This window comes from Choloepus didactylus, chromosome 7 (genome assembly GCF_015220235.1).
Source record: "Choloepus didactylus isolate mChoDid1 chromosome 7, mChoDid1.pri, whole genome shotgun sequence".
Taxonomy (NCBI): Eukaryota; Metazoa; Chordata; class Mammalia; order Pilosa; family Megalonychidae; genus Choloepus; species Choloepus didactylus.
Genome location: NC_051313.1, coordinates 32,020,074 through 32,037,944, shown reverse-complemented (window position 1 = coordinate 32,037,944; position 17,871 = coordinate 32,020,074). Strand labels below are relative to the sequence as shown.

Here is a 17,871-nt window from a genome sequence, read left to right as displayed (position 1 = left end):
CTCGACTCCAAGAAGGCCCTTTATTCCTCTCATTCATTGTCAGCCCATTGTCTGTTGGGTCTGGGTCTCATGTCTGTCGCCTAATATCACAGTGCTGTTCCATTTGGTGTCATTGACAGCTCTCCCTATAATCCAGGGGGTGCCAGTTACATTCCACAAAAGGTAGAGGCAATTGTCTTCCTTGATTTTTCTGGCTGCTTGATGAACTGTCTTTCTGCTGTGCACCAGTCTGAAGGAAATTTTTGACTTCAAAATAAGGTAGAAACTGCCTTGCAGACAAGGATAGAGGTGAAGGAAGGTGGGAAATTAGATGCAAATCCAAGTGCCAAATCTAAAACCTATAGCATTGCCAATTGTGAAGCAAGCATCCATGAAGAACTGCAAGTCCTATTTTCAGGTCTGCTGAAGTTCTTAGAAAGAGTTGGCTGTATTCAGTCTAACTATGAATTGAGGCAGGTTAACAAAGCCCTGGAGACTGCCCAGGCTGGAGAATATAATCAGGGTCAAAGTTAGTAGTCATCAAGCTCTCATTTGGGTCTCCATTGAAATTGTCTTCGTATATGATTAAATACAAGAGTAGGCCCTTTTTAAAAGTTGGGTTGGTTGGTATTACAGTGAAGTCTATCTTTTGGGCAGGGGTAGGATAGAAAAAGGTTTTCATAAGAGATGTCATCTTCAAGGGAGTCTGGCCAAAAACTGAGAACATCGCTCAGGAGAGACTAACGGGGTCTTTCAGTGGTTTCCCATTAATTATTTTTCTTTCTTACTGCCAGTCACATTTTTCTATTTTCGGTCTTTTCCCTTTTAACTCTAGGAATGCAGTTATTAACTTCCAGACCATGAAAAGGAATCTTTATCTGCCAGACCTTCAGACAGGCAGTCATTTCGATGTTTTGCCAAAGGCAATACTGCAGCCCATTCTCAACTCCTGTCCCCACCCTGGACTAAAACCCTCCACTGCCCTCGTGATGGCTGTGATGGTGATGAGCCTATTAAAGTAACTTCTAATGAGGACATTTCTAGAACGAAGGGATATCCTATCCTCTCTAGGATTTAGGTACATTTCTACAACAGGTTAGTAAGAATGTAAGAAGGATTGATGCCTGTGAGGTAAGGGTGATTAAAAGAATATATGTTTACATTTTCTTTCCTTGAACTTCTTCCAGAAAGATTTACATGCCAGTCGTGACTTTGGGAAGATGCAACCAAATTAGTTTTACTGTGTTTGTGAGTTGTTGATCTAGTTGCTCAGCAACTTAGTGTGATAACATACACACGTAGCTGTTGGGTAAAATAAATGCAATTTTGCAACCTTATCTTTCCACTGTTTCATAAAATCTAAAAAGAAATCCAAAAAATTTCTTACTGGTAATGAATTTAGACGTGCTTACCTCATAGTTTTGCTGTTTTGGTTTTTTTTTTTTCCTTTTAAAAATATGGAACTCTTCACAAATTTGCGGGAGCCATGTATCTTCTCTGTATGGTCCTAATTTCAGTATATGTGCTGCCAAAGCAAATCCCTCATTGTTTTTATTAGAAATCACTGGAATGCTATAGAGATTTAAGGAGAGATTAGTGTCATCATTCCCATTTGCAGAGGAGTACATGCGTTATTATGTCCTCCTGAAAAAGATAAATGTGGATAGAAAAAATTCTGATTTATTGATAGCAATAAATTTCTGGTTATTTCATCTTTACTCTTAGGTTTGCCAAGCAAGCACCTTCACCTCTCTTATCTGTGCAAAGAATAAAGGAAGTTTAAACACATATAAACCAGATAAATTATCTAAGTTAGTGGAAAAGTCAAACACAGTAATCTGACTCAGTTTAATTTTGCAAAAATGCTTATCTTCCTACTTTATTATCTAAAAATGTGTTTAGTATAAATTGCCTATCTACCATGCTTGTGAGCACTATTAAAGTTCATAAAAATCCTTCTCTCCTTTACACCACTTACTTTCCTTTCTGGCTTCCCCACACTTCCCTTCATGTCTTCTCCACGAAATTTCAAAATGACAAAATTAAAAATATTTTATGTATCTTTATAATCAAGTTTGGCTTTTAAAAACTGACTTTTACAAATAGAAGAACATTTAAATTCAATTCCATTTAAACATTATTAGGGAGGGTGCTATGTGTCAAGTACTGTGCAAGTTGCTGGAGATGATGTGGTGGCTAGAAATGTCCTGAGCCCCATGGAACATACTCTATGTGGGAAAACACATGTTATTTTTTTGTTCATTTTTTTATTTAATCAACAAGCACTTATATAGGTTTCATTGCATACTAGGTGCTGTCCTAAGTAATTTGCAAGCATTGACTTATTTCAGTAATTATATCTGATGAGTGTTCCTAAAGAGGACACACTTTTTTAAATCTGGGTTTCGCTATAATTTAATAATATGGAACAAAAGTGAAAAATGATTTGAGGCATGGGGCTAAGCACAGAGCTTTTCTTTCTCATCCTGACAGATTTTCAGAATGTGAGTACTGGACAGGAGAGAACCTTGATCCTTTGTTGGAGATGAAAGCTTGGTTAGTGTAACCCAGTTTTGCTCATGTGGAATTGGAGTGTCCTTTTTCCTTCCCTCCTCCTCCTCCCTTGACCTGCTTATTGTTATTATTATTGCTATTGATTGTTTCCATGCTGTTTTATTTTGGAAGTTGATAAAGAATACCTGTCTTCAAAATTTGCTTGCAAATCCCTGTTTTTATAGAGATCATTATGTCTTGCAAATATGATTTTCAAAATGACAATTTGCAAGCTAACCTTTAACTTGAATAGTCTTAGGAAGGTTGGATTTGTTTTTAAACTCCAAATCTAATTTTGCCCTTTAAAAAGACTACTGAGCTGAGAGGGGCAAGATGGAAGCATAGAAAGGAGTAGAATTTAGTTTTTCTCCTGGAACAAGAAATGAACAACCAGGAACAACTAGTAAATAATCTGGAACAACTGCTGGGGGACAACTGTGACTATCCACACATCATACACCAACCTGGATTGAGAGGAATGCCTGAGATTGCAGCATAAAATCTGCAAGTCAAAACTGCAGACCCATGCCGGGAGCTCTCTCCCCCCATGGCAGGCTGAGCTCCAAGCCCTGGCTGTACGAGAAACCAGCATTCCCAGAGCCAGTGAATATAGCTCAGCTCATCTCCAACTGGGGTTTTATTAATAAATGTGGACTGCTGAATACAAGCTACAAACATAGACAAAACCCTAACAAGCACACAGAGGCTTTTAGAGATGACTGACCTTAAAGAGCCAGAAAGGGGGTCTCTCTGACCAACGGGTAAAACTAGGGGGCCGTGAACTGGCTCTGAAAAGGGGCTTTCTTTCCCTTTCTCTCTTTTCTCAATCTGAGTGTTTCAGTGGAGAGAGCCTCAGCAATTTTCAGTTCCCAGCACTCTGACCCAGACAGGGGTGGAGATAACAGAAGCACCAATAAAGTGAAGAAGATAACTCCCTAGGGGGTATATCTTCCCTACAAGGAAGGAGGTGGGGCCCAGCTCTAGGGCTGGCCTTCCCTTCAGAACTCAGACCACAACCCCCGAGGAAAAACAGCCAAAACAGAAACTAAAGAGGACACACCTCCTTACACCAGTTGGGAGTGACAGGCTGAAAGGCACTACCTGCTGGGCAGGTTAGGAAAAGCACAGCTGCTAGAAGCCTCACAGGAAAGCCTGTCATTCTTCTAAGATACACCCTGAATATAACCCCATTCTGAGACCTGAACCCATTCTTGTCTGGGAAATTCTGATTGGGGTAATCAAGGAAACCAGATGCCTAGACAACAGAAAACTACAAACTACAATAGGAAAAACAAAGATATGGCCCAGTCAAAGGAACAAACTTACACCCCAATTAAGATACAGTTGAGATATTATTTCACTTTAATGAAATAATCAGTTAAAGATTTTCAAAGAAATATGCTAAATCAAATCAAAAACCAAATCAACAAGTTCAGGGAAGATATGGCAAAAGAGGTGAAGGATATAAAGAAAACACTGGGTGAACATAAGGTAGAAATCGAAAGTTTGAAAAATCTACTGGCAGAACCTATGGAAATGAAAGCCACAACACAAGAGACGAAAAACACACTGGAGACATACACCAGCAGATCTCAAGAGGCAGAAGAAAACACTCAGGAACTGGAGAACAAGATACCTGAAATCCTCCACACAAAAGAACAGATAGGGAAAAGAGCGGAAAAATATGAGCAATGTCTTAGGGAATTGAATGACAACATGAAGCACATGAATGTATTTGTCATGGGTGTCCCTGAAGGAGAAGAGAAGGGAAAAGAAGCAGAAGCAATAATAGAGGAAATAATCAATGAACATTTCCCATCTCTTATGAAAGACATAAAATTACAGATCCAAGGAGCACAGCATACCCCAAACAGAATAGATCTGAATAGACCTACCCCAAGGCACTTAATAATCGGATTATCGAACATCAAAGACAAAAAGAGAATCCTGAAAGCAGCAAGAGAAAAGTCATCCATCATATACAAAGGAAGCTTGATAAGACTATGTGCAGATTTCTCAGTAGAAACCATGAAGGCAAGAAAGAAGTGTTGTGATATATTTAAGATACTGAAAGAGAAAAACTGTGAAACAAGAATCCTATATCCAGCAAAACTATCCTTCAAATATGAGGGAGAGTTTAAAATATTCTCTGACAAACAGACAATGAGAGAATTTGTGAAAAAGATACCTGCTCTACAAGTAATACTAAAGGGAGAACTACAGACAGAAAGGAAAAGACAGGAGTGAGAGGCTTGGAACACAATTTGGGCGATGGTAGCACAATAATGTAAGTACACTGAAAAAAGATGACTATGAGTATGGTTGAAAGAGGAAGGTTAGGAGCATGTGGGAAAACAGAAGGAGAGAGGAAAGATAAAGACTGGGACTGTATAACTCAGTGAAACCTACAGTGCTCAACAATTGTGATAAAATGTACAAATATGTTTTTTTTTTTTGTTTTTTTTTTTTTTTTTTTTCATTTTTTCATTTTTATTGAGATTGTTCAGATACCATACAATTATCCAAAGATCCAAAGTGTACAATCACTTGCCCCTGGGTACCCTCATACAGCTGTGCATCCATCACACATAATTTTTGTTCAATTTTTAGAAACTTTTCATTACTCCAGACAAGAAATAAAGTGAAAGATGAAAAAAGAAAAAAAGAAAAGGAAACTCTAATCCTCCCCTATCCCTAACCAACCCCCCTCAATTGTTGACTCCTAGTATTGATATAGTACGTTTGTTTCTGTTTATGAAAAAATGTTGAAATACTACTAACTGTAGTATATAGTTTGTAATAGGTATATAGTTCTTCCCTATATGCCCCTCTATTATTAATTTCTAATTGTATTGTCATACATTTGTTCTGGTTCATGAAGTGATTTCTAGTATTTGTACAGTTGATCATGGACATTGCCCACCATAAAGAATCAGACAATACCACCAATGTCAAGTGTCTAACATGCCTCTCCTATCCCCCCCTCTTATCTGCATTTACCTTGGTATATCACCTTTGTTACATTAAAGGAAGCATAATACAATGATTCTATTAGTTACAGTCTCTAGTTTATGCTGATTGCATCCCTCCCCAATGCCTCCCCATTTTTAACACCTTGCAAGGTTGACATTTGCTTGTTCTCCCTCGTAAAAGAACATATTTGTACATTTTATCACAATTGTTGAATACTCTAGATTTCACCAAGTTACACAGTCCCAGTCATTATCTTTCCTCCTTTCTTGTGGTGTCTCACGTGCTCCCCATCTTCCTCTCTCAACTGTATTCATAGTTACCTTTGTTCAGTGTACTTACATTATTGTGCTACCATCTCCCAAAATTGTGTTCCAAACCACACACTCCTGTCTTCTATCACCCTGTAGTGCTCCCTTTAGTATTTCCTGTAGGGCAGGTATCTTGTTCACAAAGTCTCTCATTGTCTGTTTGTCAGAAAATATTTTGAGCTCTCCCTCATATTTGAAGGACAGCTTTGCTGGATACAGGATTCTTGGTTGGTGGTTTTTCTCTTTCAGTATCTTAAACATATCACACCACTTCCTTCTTGCCTCCATGGTTTCTACTGAGAGATCCGCACATAGTCTTATGAAGCTTCCTTTGTATGTAATGGATTGCTTTTCTCTTGCTGCTTTCAGGATTCTCTCTTTGTCTTTGACATTTGATAATCTGATTATTAAGTGTCTTGGCGTAGGCCTATTCATATCTCTTCTGTTTGGAGTACGCTGCGCTTCTTGGATCTGTAATTTTATGTATTATTGTACTTTGTTTCATCTTTGAGTTCCCGGAGACGTTGCTCATATTTTTTCATTCTTTTCTCCATCTGCTCCTTTGCGTGTAGGCTTTCAGGTGTTTTGTTCTCCAGTTCCTGAGTGTTTTCTTCTGCCTCTTGAGATCTGCTGTTGTATGTTTCCATTGTGTCTTTCATCTCTTGTGTTGTGCCTTTCATTTCCATAGATTCTACCAGTAGGTTTTTTGAACTTTTGATTTCTGCCGTATACATGTCCAGTGCTTCCTTTACAGCCTCTATCTCTTTTGCAATATCTTCTCTAAACTTTTTGAATTGATTTAGCATTAGTTGTTTAAATTCCTGTATCTCAGTTGAAGTGTACGTTTGTTCCTTTGACTGGGCCATAACTTTGTTTTTCTTAGTGTAGGTTGTAATTTTCTGTTGTCTAGGCATGGTTTCCTTGTTTATCCAAATCAGGTTTTCCCAGACCAGAACAGAGGGAAGAAATATTCAGTATCTGGTTTCCCTGAGGGTGTGTCTTAGAAAATTGCTCCACCCTTTGATGCCTCGGGTCACTGTGCTTTTCTGCCCAGCAGGTGACGCCTGTTAGCCTATAATTCTTGACTGGTGTGAGGAGGTATGGCCGTGTTCCCCCAGGCTCTGGGGTCTGGTTCTGAATGGAAAGGGCCCCTCCCCTTTCCTTCTAGAGAAGACAGAGCCCCCAGGTGGAGGTCATTAGCATTTCAATGGTCTCTCTCTCTGCTTGTGCTGTCTCCGCCCTTCCCCAAGTCACAGCCCTGGAAACTTAAAATGACTGGGGCTTTCTCCACTGAGCCGAAAAAGAAACAGATAGTCCCCTTCAGACCCAGTCAAGGCGACCCTCCGGCTCTCCCAGGTCAGTCGTCACCCAAAGCCTCTGTCTGTTTTTTGGGGCTGCGTACCTGTAGTGAGCAGTTCACACTCGCTACTTAAAACCCCAGTTGGAGCTCAGCTGAGCTGTATTCGCTTGCTGGGAGAGAGCTTCTCTCTGGCACCACGCGGCTCCGCAGCTCGGGCTATGGGGGAGGGGGTCTCCTGACCTGGTTCCGCAGGTTTTACTTACAGATTTTATGCTGTGTTCTCGGGCATTCCTCCCAATTCAGGTTGGTGTATGATGAGTGGATGGTCTCATTTGTCCCCCCGCAGTTATTCTGGATTATTTACTAGTTGTTTCTGGTTTTTTGTAGTTGTTCCAGGGGGACTGCTTACCTTCCACTCCTCTCTATGCTGCCATCTTGCCCCTCCCCTCTACAAATATGTTTTTACATGAGGGAGAACAAGGTGTTAAAAATGGGGTGGTATTGGGGAAAAATACAGTCAATGCAAACTGGAAACTATAGTCCACAGAAACATGTTATTATGCTTCCTTCAGTGTAACAGAGGCAATATACCAAATCTAAATGTTTATAAGAGGGGGACATAAGGGAGGGGTATGGGACTCTTGGCATTGGTGATGTCGTCTGACTCTTTTATTGTACTTTTGTTTAATTCTGTCTTTCCTTTTATTGCTTTTTAGCTGTCTTTTTTTTTTCTTTTCTTTCTTTTTTCTTTTTCTTTTTCTCTCTACCTTCTTTGACTCTTCCTCCTTCTTTGTGGAAGAAATGGAGATGTCCTTATATAGATAGGGGTGATGGTGGTGAGTGCATAAATACGTGATTATACAGGGAACCATCTATTGTTTACTTAGGATGGAATGTATGGTGGGTGAACAAAACCGTCTTAAAAAAAAACGGGTTGATGCAGAAGCCTTGAGGGCACTATATTTAGTGAAATAAGTCAGACACATGAGGACAAATATTGAACTAATTATAATATGTAAACTCATAGACATGAAATATAAGTTACCAGGATATAGAATGAGGCTAAAGACTGGGGAGCGGTTGCTTATTATGAGCAGCATGTTTAACTAGGTTGAACTTAAGTGTTTGGAAATGGACAGAGGTGACAGTAGCACTTATTGTGAGAATAACTAACAGTGCTGAGTGGTGTGTGAATGTGGTGGAAAGGGGAAGCTTAGAGCCATGTATATCACCAGAAGGAAAGTTGGAGTTTAAAATATGGGAATGCAAAAAAACAGTGAATCTTATGGTGGTCAATGTCCGTGATTAACTATACAAATATTAGAAATCTCTTTCATGAACTAGAACAAATGTATGACACTATGACTAGAAGTTAATAATAGAGGGGCTTATAGGAAAAATACATACCTATTGCAAACCATATACTACAGTTAGTATTAACATTCTTTCATCAACAGTAACAAATGTGCTATACCAACACTATGAATCAATAATGGAGTGGGGAGTGGTTAGGGGTATGGGAGGATGCAAGTTTTCTGTTTTGTCTTTATATCTTTCCTGGCATAATGAAAATGTTCTAAAAATTGAAAAAAAAATAATTGTGATGATGCACAGCTGTATGATGGTGCACAATTGATTGTGCACTTTGGATCCTTGGATGATTGTATGGTATGTGAACAATCGCAATAAAATTAAAAAAAAAAAAAGCCTACTAAGCTTCCTATAGCTTTTCAAGCAACTTATTCCTGAAATGATGTTTTAACCTAATTGCATAATTTATACAATGGTGTTTCAAAAACCCTTTAGAAATTATTCTGCTTTTGTATATCTCATTTTACAAATCAAAATAAATTATATACATTAACCAGAGGTTAATGTAGGAGAGAGAGAAGTGTGTGAACTGCATACGAATCAGATTTTTACCATGCCTTGGACAGTCTTTTAATTCTATAACCTCCTTGATAAAAGGAAATTTGTGAGTTTCTTTCAGCAAATATAGGCAATCCCTGGAATGTCATTTTGCGATAAAATTTTTTCTACCTAATATTTGACCTTCATTCATTAGTCCTTTTACAAAAAACAAAATCAATCTTTTGACTTGTTCACAATGAACTAGTTCCAACCTGTTGTTCTGAGTAGGCTCATGTATATATTCAGTTAAGCCACTTTTCCCCCTTGGCTTATCAGTATAACCAAGTTCACAGTCAGTCACTCATTACCAGTTTCAGTGTTAAAACTTTGGTTAGGTAAGGATTAGAATCTTACGTAGGGATTGCCTGGTAAATCTGGCTTTTTGGGAAAAAAAAATACACCATTTAACAATTCTTTGTGCTGGTCTAAATTTTGAAACATGCCACAAGTGTGCTTTGCGTTTAGGTCCGTATTGTGGAAGTATTGCTGCTCCCAGGGAACTCTTGCTGAATACGAGCGAAGTCACCATTCACTTTGAGAGTGGATCCCACACCTCTGGGCGGGGTTTTTTGCTGACCTTCGCCAGCAGCGATCACCCAGGTACAGGAGAAGGATCAACACAAATCTGTAAGCCTTTATCTGCCTGAGACTTCCTCTTGCTTCTTATCGCTGTCTCTGGACAGACATGACGATCTCAGATATAGAATTAACATGTGAGGGCAGAGAGGAATGCAACATCTTTGTAAGTAGCTGGGTCTGAGCCGAATGATTGTATTCACCTTATATGGAGCAGCTGACTTATGTGGGATGAGGCTGATCTTTTCCTAGAAACCTTGCATCACGCATCTTTAGGGCTGTCCTCTGATGCCTTTGAGGCCTGCTGCTCTCTGAAGCCTGCCCCCAAACCCCCTTCTTACCTCGGGGGCTTTTAACCAGTGACCCCGCCCCCACCCCCAGTGCCCCAGCGTGAGAGGTGTGTGCAGTGCAGGCTGGGGAAGGAAGGCACTGCTGTGCAGAGCCCTAACCGCAGAGGAGCTGAAAACTTGAGCAGAGAGGGGAGGTGAGCTGAGTAAAGATGAGAAAAAGCATGGCCTGCTACCATGGCTTCTTGTGCTCCAGTAATAACTGGGCAGCACACTCTGTCTGTCCTGGTCACTTATGAACAAAGGTGTCCAAAGCCTCTTCTTAGTACCCCCTAGCAGAAGCACCCTGGGAAGGGGGTGGGTCATGTCATTCCATCCGACTCATTCCAGGAGGCCCAGCATGGCCAGTGTTCAGTATTTATTGCTTCCTAAGAACTAATGAAAAGCTTAAGAAAAAGAAAGAACGAGTGCAGCGAGTGCGGAATATTTTGGAAACTCTACTAGTTTGATCTAAATGCATAGCTTCCCCTTTGGCCATGTATGGGTTTGGTTCTGTAAATTGCTCCAGAGAGGAATAAACTCAGCACCGTCTTTTTGAGTGCTTGGTCCTGATGGATCAAAGCTAATCTGTTGGGGTTCTCAGTAAACATCTGGTTCTGTGGTGACTTTAGATGCCTCTGCCTATGTTGTTAAATTAACATGTTCCTGGAACCTTCTCTGTGAGCCACATTAGGATTTTGAAATCATTTTCCTCCTGCCAGGGGAGGTTTTACCCAGACCACTGTGGGCATGTAGTGATTGGTAACTAACCATTGTTGGTTTTTCTGTTGGAAGTAGATTCTGTTTTCCTTCACTGTACCACCACTGAAAAACCACCACTGTGGGTGAAAAAAAGAGATGAAGGGAACTGAGTAAATATGAAGACAGTATTCTCAGTTTTGATTTTTCTTTTAAAACAGGAAAATTCAGATAACTGGGTCAGAAGCGAATGCCTTTAAAAACTGCCCTTTTTGTTTAAAAAGAAATCTTTGGCGCACGAGTGTCTTAAGCTCCATTCAGTCTGCTAATTACAATCATCTTTATTTTTGACAGATTTAATAACATGTTTGGAACGCGCTAACCATTATCTGAAGACAGAATACAGGTAAATATAGGGGCCCTCAGCTATGCTGCATTCACATGTTACTGAATATTTTGTTTCTCTTGACATTAATAAATTAGAGTACCTGATTTGTACTTACAATTTTTTTTTTTTTTTAAATCATCCATGTTGTAACTAAAGAGGACTATTTGAAATGGTTTCTTTTGGAGCAGGGGTTGGAAAACTTTTTCTGTGATGAACCAGATAATAAATAGTTTAGGTTTTGCAGGCCATACTATCCCTGTTGCATCTATTCAAATCTTCCATTGTAGGGTGATGCAGCCATGGAAAATATATAAACAAATGAGCATGGCTGTGTTCCAATCAAACTTTATTTACAAAAACAAGCAGCAGGTGAGATTTGGCCCATGAGCCATAGTTTACCAACCCCTGAGTTCCAATCTAGTACCAGGAGCCCTAAATGAGGCTAGAATGCATTTTTTTTAAAAATTCAGTTTTAGTGAGATATATTCACATACAATGCACTCTTCCATGGTGTACAATCAACTGTTCACAGTACTATCATATAATTGTACATTCATCGCCCCAATCTATTTTTTGAACATTTTCCTTATACCAGAAAAAGTAAAAATAAGAATAAAAAATAAAAGTAAAAAACAACACCCAAGTCACCCCCCCCCCCACCTATTTTTCATTTAGTTTTGGTCCCTATTTTTCTACTCATCCATCCATACACTGGATAAAGGGTAAACTACATTCTTACCCCTTGTAAACTACATTGCTATACAATCATCTTCAAGATTCAAGGCTGCTGGGTTGCAGTTTGATAGTTTCAGGTATTTGCTTCTAGCTAAAGAATATTTTTACTTGGCCAGCACTGGGGCGGGACCTTCATCATTTTTCCATCTTTGGAGTGGAGGGTGGGGAGGGGGCTAGGTTTGTTTTGTCTTTCCCACCAAAGAAAATCCTGCCAAGAATTAGGGCACAAAATTCCTCATCCCAGCTTTGATGTACATTTCCTCATCTATAAAGTAAGGTGGTTAAGCTAGAGCAGGGTTCTTCACCCTAGCTCTATTTACATTTTGGGATGGATAATTCTTTGTTGTGGGAGACTGGCCTGTGCATTGTTGCATGTTTAGCAGTATCCTTTACCTGTAAGCTTAGATGCCCATTGTGACAACCAAAAATGTCCTGCTGGACAAAATTATCCCCAGTTAAGAGCAACTAGTTTGGAGGTAATAGTCAACACTGTAACTCTTTCCAGTGCTTTGTAAGTGCCAGGCACAGTTCTGTGTGCTTTGCATAGGAGTAGCTCATGTGAACCTTCCAACAGGCCTACAAGGTAGGTTCTATTATAGCTCCAAAACTGAGGCACAAAGCGGTTTAAGTAACCTGCCTGGGTTATACGCCCAGGGATTCAGCATCAAGAGCCTGTGTTCCTAACCAACTCAGACATTTGGGCCTTCTAGTGGATGGTATTCTTTAATGTGTAGAATCAACTCGCGTATTAACACCTATTGAGTCTAGTAAAGAAAACACAAAAGTGAAAGTGAGCAGTCATTAAATATTGCCTTGTACAATTGCTGTGCACCCAGCGTGGACTTACGACAGTATTTTCTGAGGTCTTTCTACACCCACCACCTCTGGTTATCTTGCCTAGTCATCTAAGCTGTAGCCCCACCTTTCTGTAATGTTTAGTTAAATATAGGGCATGACAGTTAGTGCAGGTCCCCAATACCATGTCCATAATTCCAAAATACAGAAAGTTCTGAAAGTCAAAATGTTTTATAATTCATTTGGTGGCAAAACATGGTTACTGGGAACTAAATTCATTTGATAGCAAAATGGGACTGAATTAACATTAGGCTATTTCATTTTTGTGTATTTTACTTACTATATGACTATTCATACATTTGATACAGAGATATCAATATTTTTAACTAATAGGTACAGATCCCCCTCGGTGTTACATCATATATATCATTGGCACTGTTTTGCTTTTCTAAAATCCCCCAAATTCTGAATTCTGAAACACATTTGGCTTCAAGGTACAGGATAAAAAAATTGGGAACCTGTAGGAGGACTTCCTGTTGTGTTTATCTTAACTCCTTGATTACTGCTTGTTCTAGTTTGCTAATGCTGCAGAATGCAAAACACCAGAGATGGATTGGCTTTTATAAAAAGGGGGTTTATTTGGCTACACAGTTACAGTCTTAAGGCCATAAAGTGTCCAAGGTAACACATTAGTAATTGGGTACCTTCACTGGAGGATGGTCAATGGTGCCCGGAAAACCTCCATTAGGTGGGAAGGCATGTGGCTGGCATCTGCTCCAAAGTTCTGGTTTCAAAATGGCTTTCTCCCAGGACGTTCCTCTCTAGCAAACCTGCTCCTCTTCAAAATGTCACTCACAGCTGCACTGAGCTCCTTCTCTTTGAGTCAGCTCATTTATATGGATCCACTGATCAAGGCCCACCCTGAATGGGTGGGGCCATGCCTCCATGGGAATATCTCATCAGAGTCATCACCCATAGCTGGGTAGGGCACATTCCAAGCAAATCTAATCAGCACCAAAACATCTGCCCCACAAGACTGCATCAAAGATAATGGCATTTGGGGGACACAGTACATTCAAACTGGCACACTGCTATAATGCTGAGATTGCATAAAGTCAGTAGGAAAGAATTAGGAACCATTTATTTGGGTAGTTTAGATAATTAGATGTTGTTATGCATATAATTTTCTAAGTCAGCAAGAGGAAACAGAGGAAGTGAAATGAAAGCACCTGCTATTTTGAAATCTGTTTGGGCTGATATATTCTGTTTAAACAAACCAAGTAAGTAAACATTATTGTAAAGTATTATATATAGAAACAAGGGCAGATGACATTCATCTTCAAAGCTTTCAATGTTCTTGTAATGCTTTGGCTTTCCGTTTGCGTACTTTCATAGGCGTATCACTATCCCTCATATTCTATTGATGTATTGACAATGGAAGGAACTATAGATGAGGAAGCTGAATCTAAAGGGATTATATGCTGTGTTCAGTGTTAGACAGCTGGCTAGTTAGTGCCAGAGATTGGGTTGCCTGGCCCCAATCTCTGAACTGATGTTTTTCTGGAATCTTACTGGAAAAATGACTAAGGACATGGAATCCTAATTTAAAAATACACATTTTTTTCCTGAATGAAAAAATAATTCATAATTAATGTAGAGTTGCACTGTCCCATGTGGCTGTTGAGCACTTGAGCTATGGCTATGCACCCTAGAGTTTGAAGACTTGGTACTAAAAAAAGAATCTAAAATACCTCATGGGTATTTTTTTCCTGTTCATACATGTAAAAATGATAAAATTTAGATATATTGGGTTAAATGATATATTATTGGGTTAAATATTATTAATAATAATTTTACCTTTTGCTTTTTATTCTTATTATAATTACTGGAATAAAGAGCATAGATGGCTCTCAGTATACTTCTAATGGACAGTGCTGGTAGACAGAATCCAGACATTAGAGAATTATATTGCACGGAAAGTGAAAGTTCCTCAAAATTCTACCTCTAGAGAGAGTCCAGATTTTCTACCTTGTTTTCTTTTTTATCCATAGAAGGTATATATTGTTATTTTACAATTTTAAAAATATTTCTTTTTCTAAAAAATGAGATCATACTATATATACATTTCTTTTTTTCCTAAAAATATGTCTTGGACGTCTTAGAATCAATTAAAATGCAGTGGTAAAGCTCATTGTTAAATGGAGTCTTAAACTGCACCCTTATATAAAACAAATAGTTACTATGAAAAACTTGCCTTCAGACTAACCTTTTAGATCAATCTATATTTTTACAAGTCAGGCTTCTGATTTGTCATTTAAGCAAGATACACCAACATGTTCTGTGGAAGAGAGTGCTTTTAAGTATAATTTCTTTTTTGTTCAGGTACAGTGTAATGAAATATAAATTGTTTATTTTTCTTTTCCAGCAAATTCTGCCCAGCTGGTTGTAGAGACATAGCAGGAGACATTTCTGGGAATGAGGTGGATGGATACAGAGACGTAAGTAATTGAGGAAATGGCATGAAAGGAATCAGAAGGAGAAAGTGCTTGTTACTCTGCCTAAATTCATTACAAAGTAAAGTCACATATAATACATATATGATTCTGTCAAGTAGCTGCATGATTCTCTTCTTTCAGAATAATGAAATAAGTATAGAAACCAAAGTTGTCCATGAATTATTCCTGTGTATTATTTCCAGTTCAACATACTGTAAATGAAATGAAAAAACAAAAACCTTCCAATCCCTTAGAATATAATTCCACCCACTTTTTATAAGAGGTCATGGATTTGCTTCTTTTCTTTTCTCTCTCTCTTTTTTTTTTTACAATTTATTTCTTTATTTCAAAGTTCCATTTGTTTCATGTAATACAGCCAAGGACATGGACATTCACATCACAGAATAGTGACATTCTGTCCAGTGAAGAACCAGTGAAGCCATCTGTTCTGCTCAAAGGCATTACTCCTCTCCCTCTAATCTACCCCAAATTCTTATGCTTCATTGGACCCTCTGGGTTATATACGTTTTTCCCAGAGAAAACAAATTCATAGGATGTAATTTTTGTAAAATATATGCTCCATTTCCAGATACATAACCCTCCATTTCTTACTGTTTGTAGATTTCTGCCTTGGAAATCTGGTATCTGATTATTTTTCTATAGATATTGCTATTTAAAATAGTTGGGTTTACAGCCTGGTTTATGGGAATTTCCTTGAGTAATTAGAAATGTGAAGATCTATATAGGGATGCAACTAGTCTGAGAGTTATTTATGTGTTTTTTCATGCACCTGAATTTTCCTACATGTTTTGGTGAACGATGATTCATCCCAGGCAGGGAAAACAAGTTGATATTTTTTTAATTTTTGCTTTTAACACATCCTGATTCTGGGAACAGCAGATTTTGCTGTGGTGTTTTTTTTTGTTTTTTTTTTTTGCTTTTTGCTTTTTGTTTCCTTTTTCCTATATTGTCTACTTACAAGGTTGACACAGGATATTCATTTGGCCTATATGTTGTTTAAATCTTAAAATGATTTTCACTATCTCAGTTTGAAGACATACTTGACACAGGTATTCCTAGGATTATTTCAGGAAATTATCCAAGAGAAATAAAATACTTGAAATATAGAAATTTTTTATTTATTGTTTTCCTGTTCTGTGAAGGAAACTTAAGAATTATGCACCGTAGGAGAAATAGCATAGTTTTTCCTTTAGATGTTTTCCTTGCCTCTTCCTGACAGAGCTATCTTTTTCACTATAACAGGTAAATAGCTTCTTGTGTGGGAGAGATCTGAATATGTGGTCTGCAAGTGCTGGCAAACAGGTTTCCTGTTTGACTCACTAACTGGTTCTACGTCATTTGCTTTAAGAATGATTTTATCTGGTGGGAAGATTTGAATTTTGAAAGCTAACCTCTTCAAAGAAATCTGATTAGTGCTTTTTATGTTTGTGTTGATGTGGTGGGTCTATTAGTTATCTATTGCTGAATAAGAATATTATTACAAACTTGGAGGCTTAAAACAGCACATATTTATTATTCTTGTCTCTCTGGGTCAGGAGTTGTGTTAGTCATGGTTCTCTAGAGACACAGAACCTATAGGAGATATCTGTAAATATTATGAGATTTTTATAAGAATTGTCTCACACGACTATGGAGACGCACAAGTCCAAATTCCACAGGGCAGGGTGCGAGCTGGCACTCCGATGAAGGTCTTCGATGAATTCCCCAGGAGAGGCTGGCTGGCTGAAGTAGAGATGACAGTTCTCTCTTCTGAGTGCTGTAGTCATTAGTTCTCCTTTTAAAGCCTTCAACTGATTGGAATAAATGTCTCTCATTGCTGAAGACACTTTCCTTACCTGAGTGTAGATGTAATCAGCCATAGATGCAATCAACTTACAGATGATTTAAGTCCATGAAATGTCCTGCAGTAAAGTTAGGTCTGTGCTTCCTTAATCAGACAACTGGGCACCACTGCCTGGCCAAATTGCCACATGACCCCGACTATCACAGGAGTCCAGGCCTGGCTTAGCTGAGTCCTTTGCTCAGGGTCTTACCAGGCTGCAATGAAGGGTCAGCAGGGCTGACTGCACTTGATGGGGGGCAAGCACTTTTTTTTTTTTCCAGTTTAAACATGTTTTATTTCATAATTCATAAAAAAAGTTTAAAGAAATTAGAGAAAACAATATGTACAAGACTCAAAAAGTAGACAGAAAAGCAGCTGTCAATCACAAATGAGACTGTAGTCATTCAAACACTATGCTAGAAGCATATTTAATACACTCTTCAGTGTTATGCATCATTTTAACTATGCAATCTAAATTCTGGGTTTTGTATTAAATCTGCATATTTAAGACACTTGTCATATTTTAAGAATGGGAAAGCCAATTTCAAGCTGCTTACATTTTGAGTACAAGTTTCACTATTACAAATACATGACATTAACTAACAAAATAGTAATCCAAAAAGATCTCTTCATCCCCATGCTGATACATTTGTAATCTGAGTCCATTTGCTAATTTCCCTTCTTGTAGTTTCACTTCAAATTATAGTAGTTATGCATTGAGTTTCCTATGCATCTCATCCATCTCCTTTATCTCAGTCTTCTCATACTTTGTCATTCTCTTCTTTCTGGAAATAACCAGCACAATTCCAGTAATAACTAATAACTGCTATTGTTGCAACCACAATGACAGCAATAATACCAGCTTTTAGACCCTGCATTGAAAATTCATCAGCGTAGTAAATTAAACTTTGACCAGGATCGAGATCTAGTTGTTCCCCATTTACTCTAAGGTCCATGCTATTGGAATGGAATAAGGATTCACCTTTAACA

At 38.5% G+C, this 17,871-nt stretch overlaps 1 protein-coding gene across 2 annotated transcripts in view; it reads left to right on the top strand.

The window, feature by feature from the left end:
• DCBLD1 (discoidin, CUB and LCCL domain containing 1) overlaps nucleotides 1-17,871 on the top strand; it is an 83,609-nt gene that overhangs the window by 29,063 nt on the left and 36,675 nt on the right. For both annotated transcript variants that reach the window (XM_037844359.1, XM_037844360.1), the window contains exons 3-5: nucleotides 9,490-9,624; nucleotides 10,980-11,031; nucleotides 14,969-15,041. In XM_037844359.1, the coding sequence (XP_037700287.1) occupies nucleotides 9,490-9,624; nucleotides 10,980-11,031; nucleotides 14,969-15,041 (260 nt within the window). The remainder of the gene's footprint in view (nucleotides 1-9,489; nucleotides 9,625-10,979; nucleotides 11,032-14,968; nucleotides 15,042-17,871) is intronic.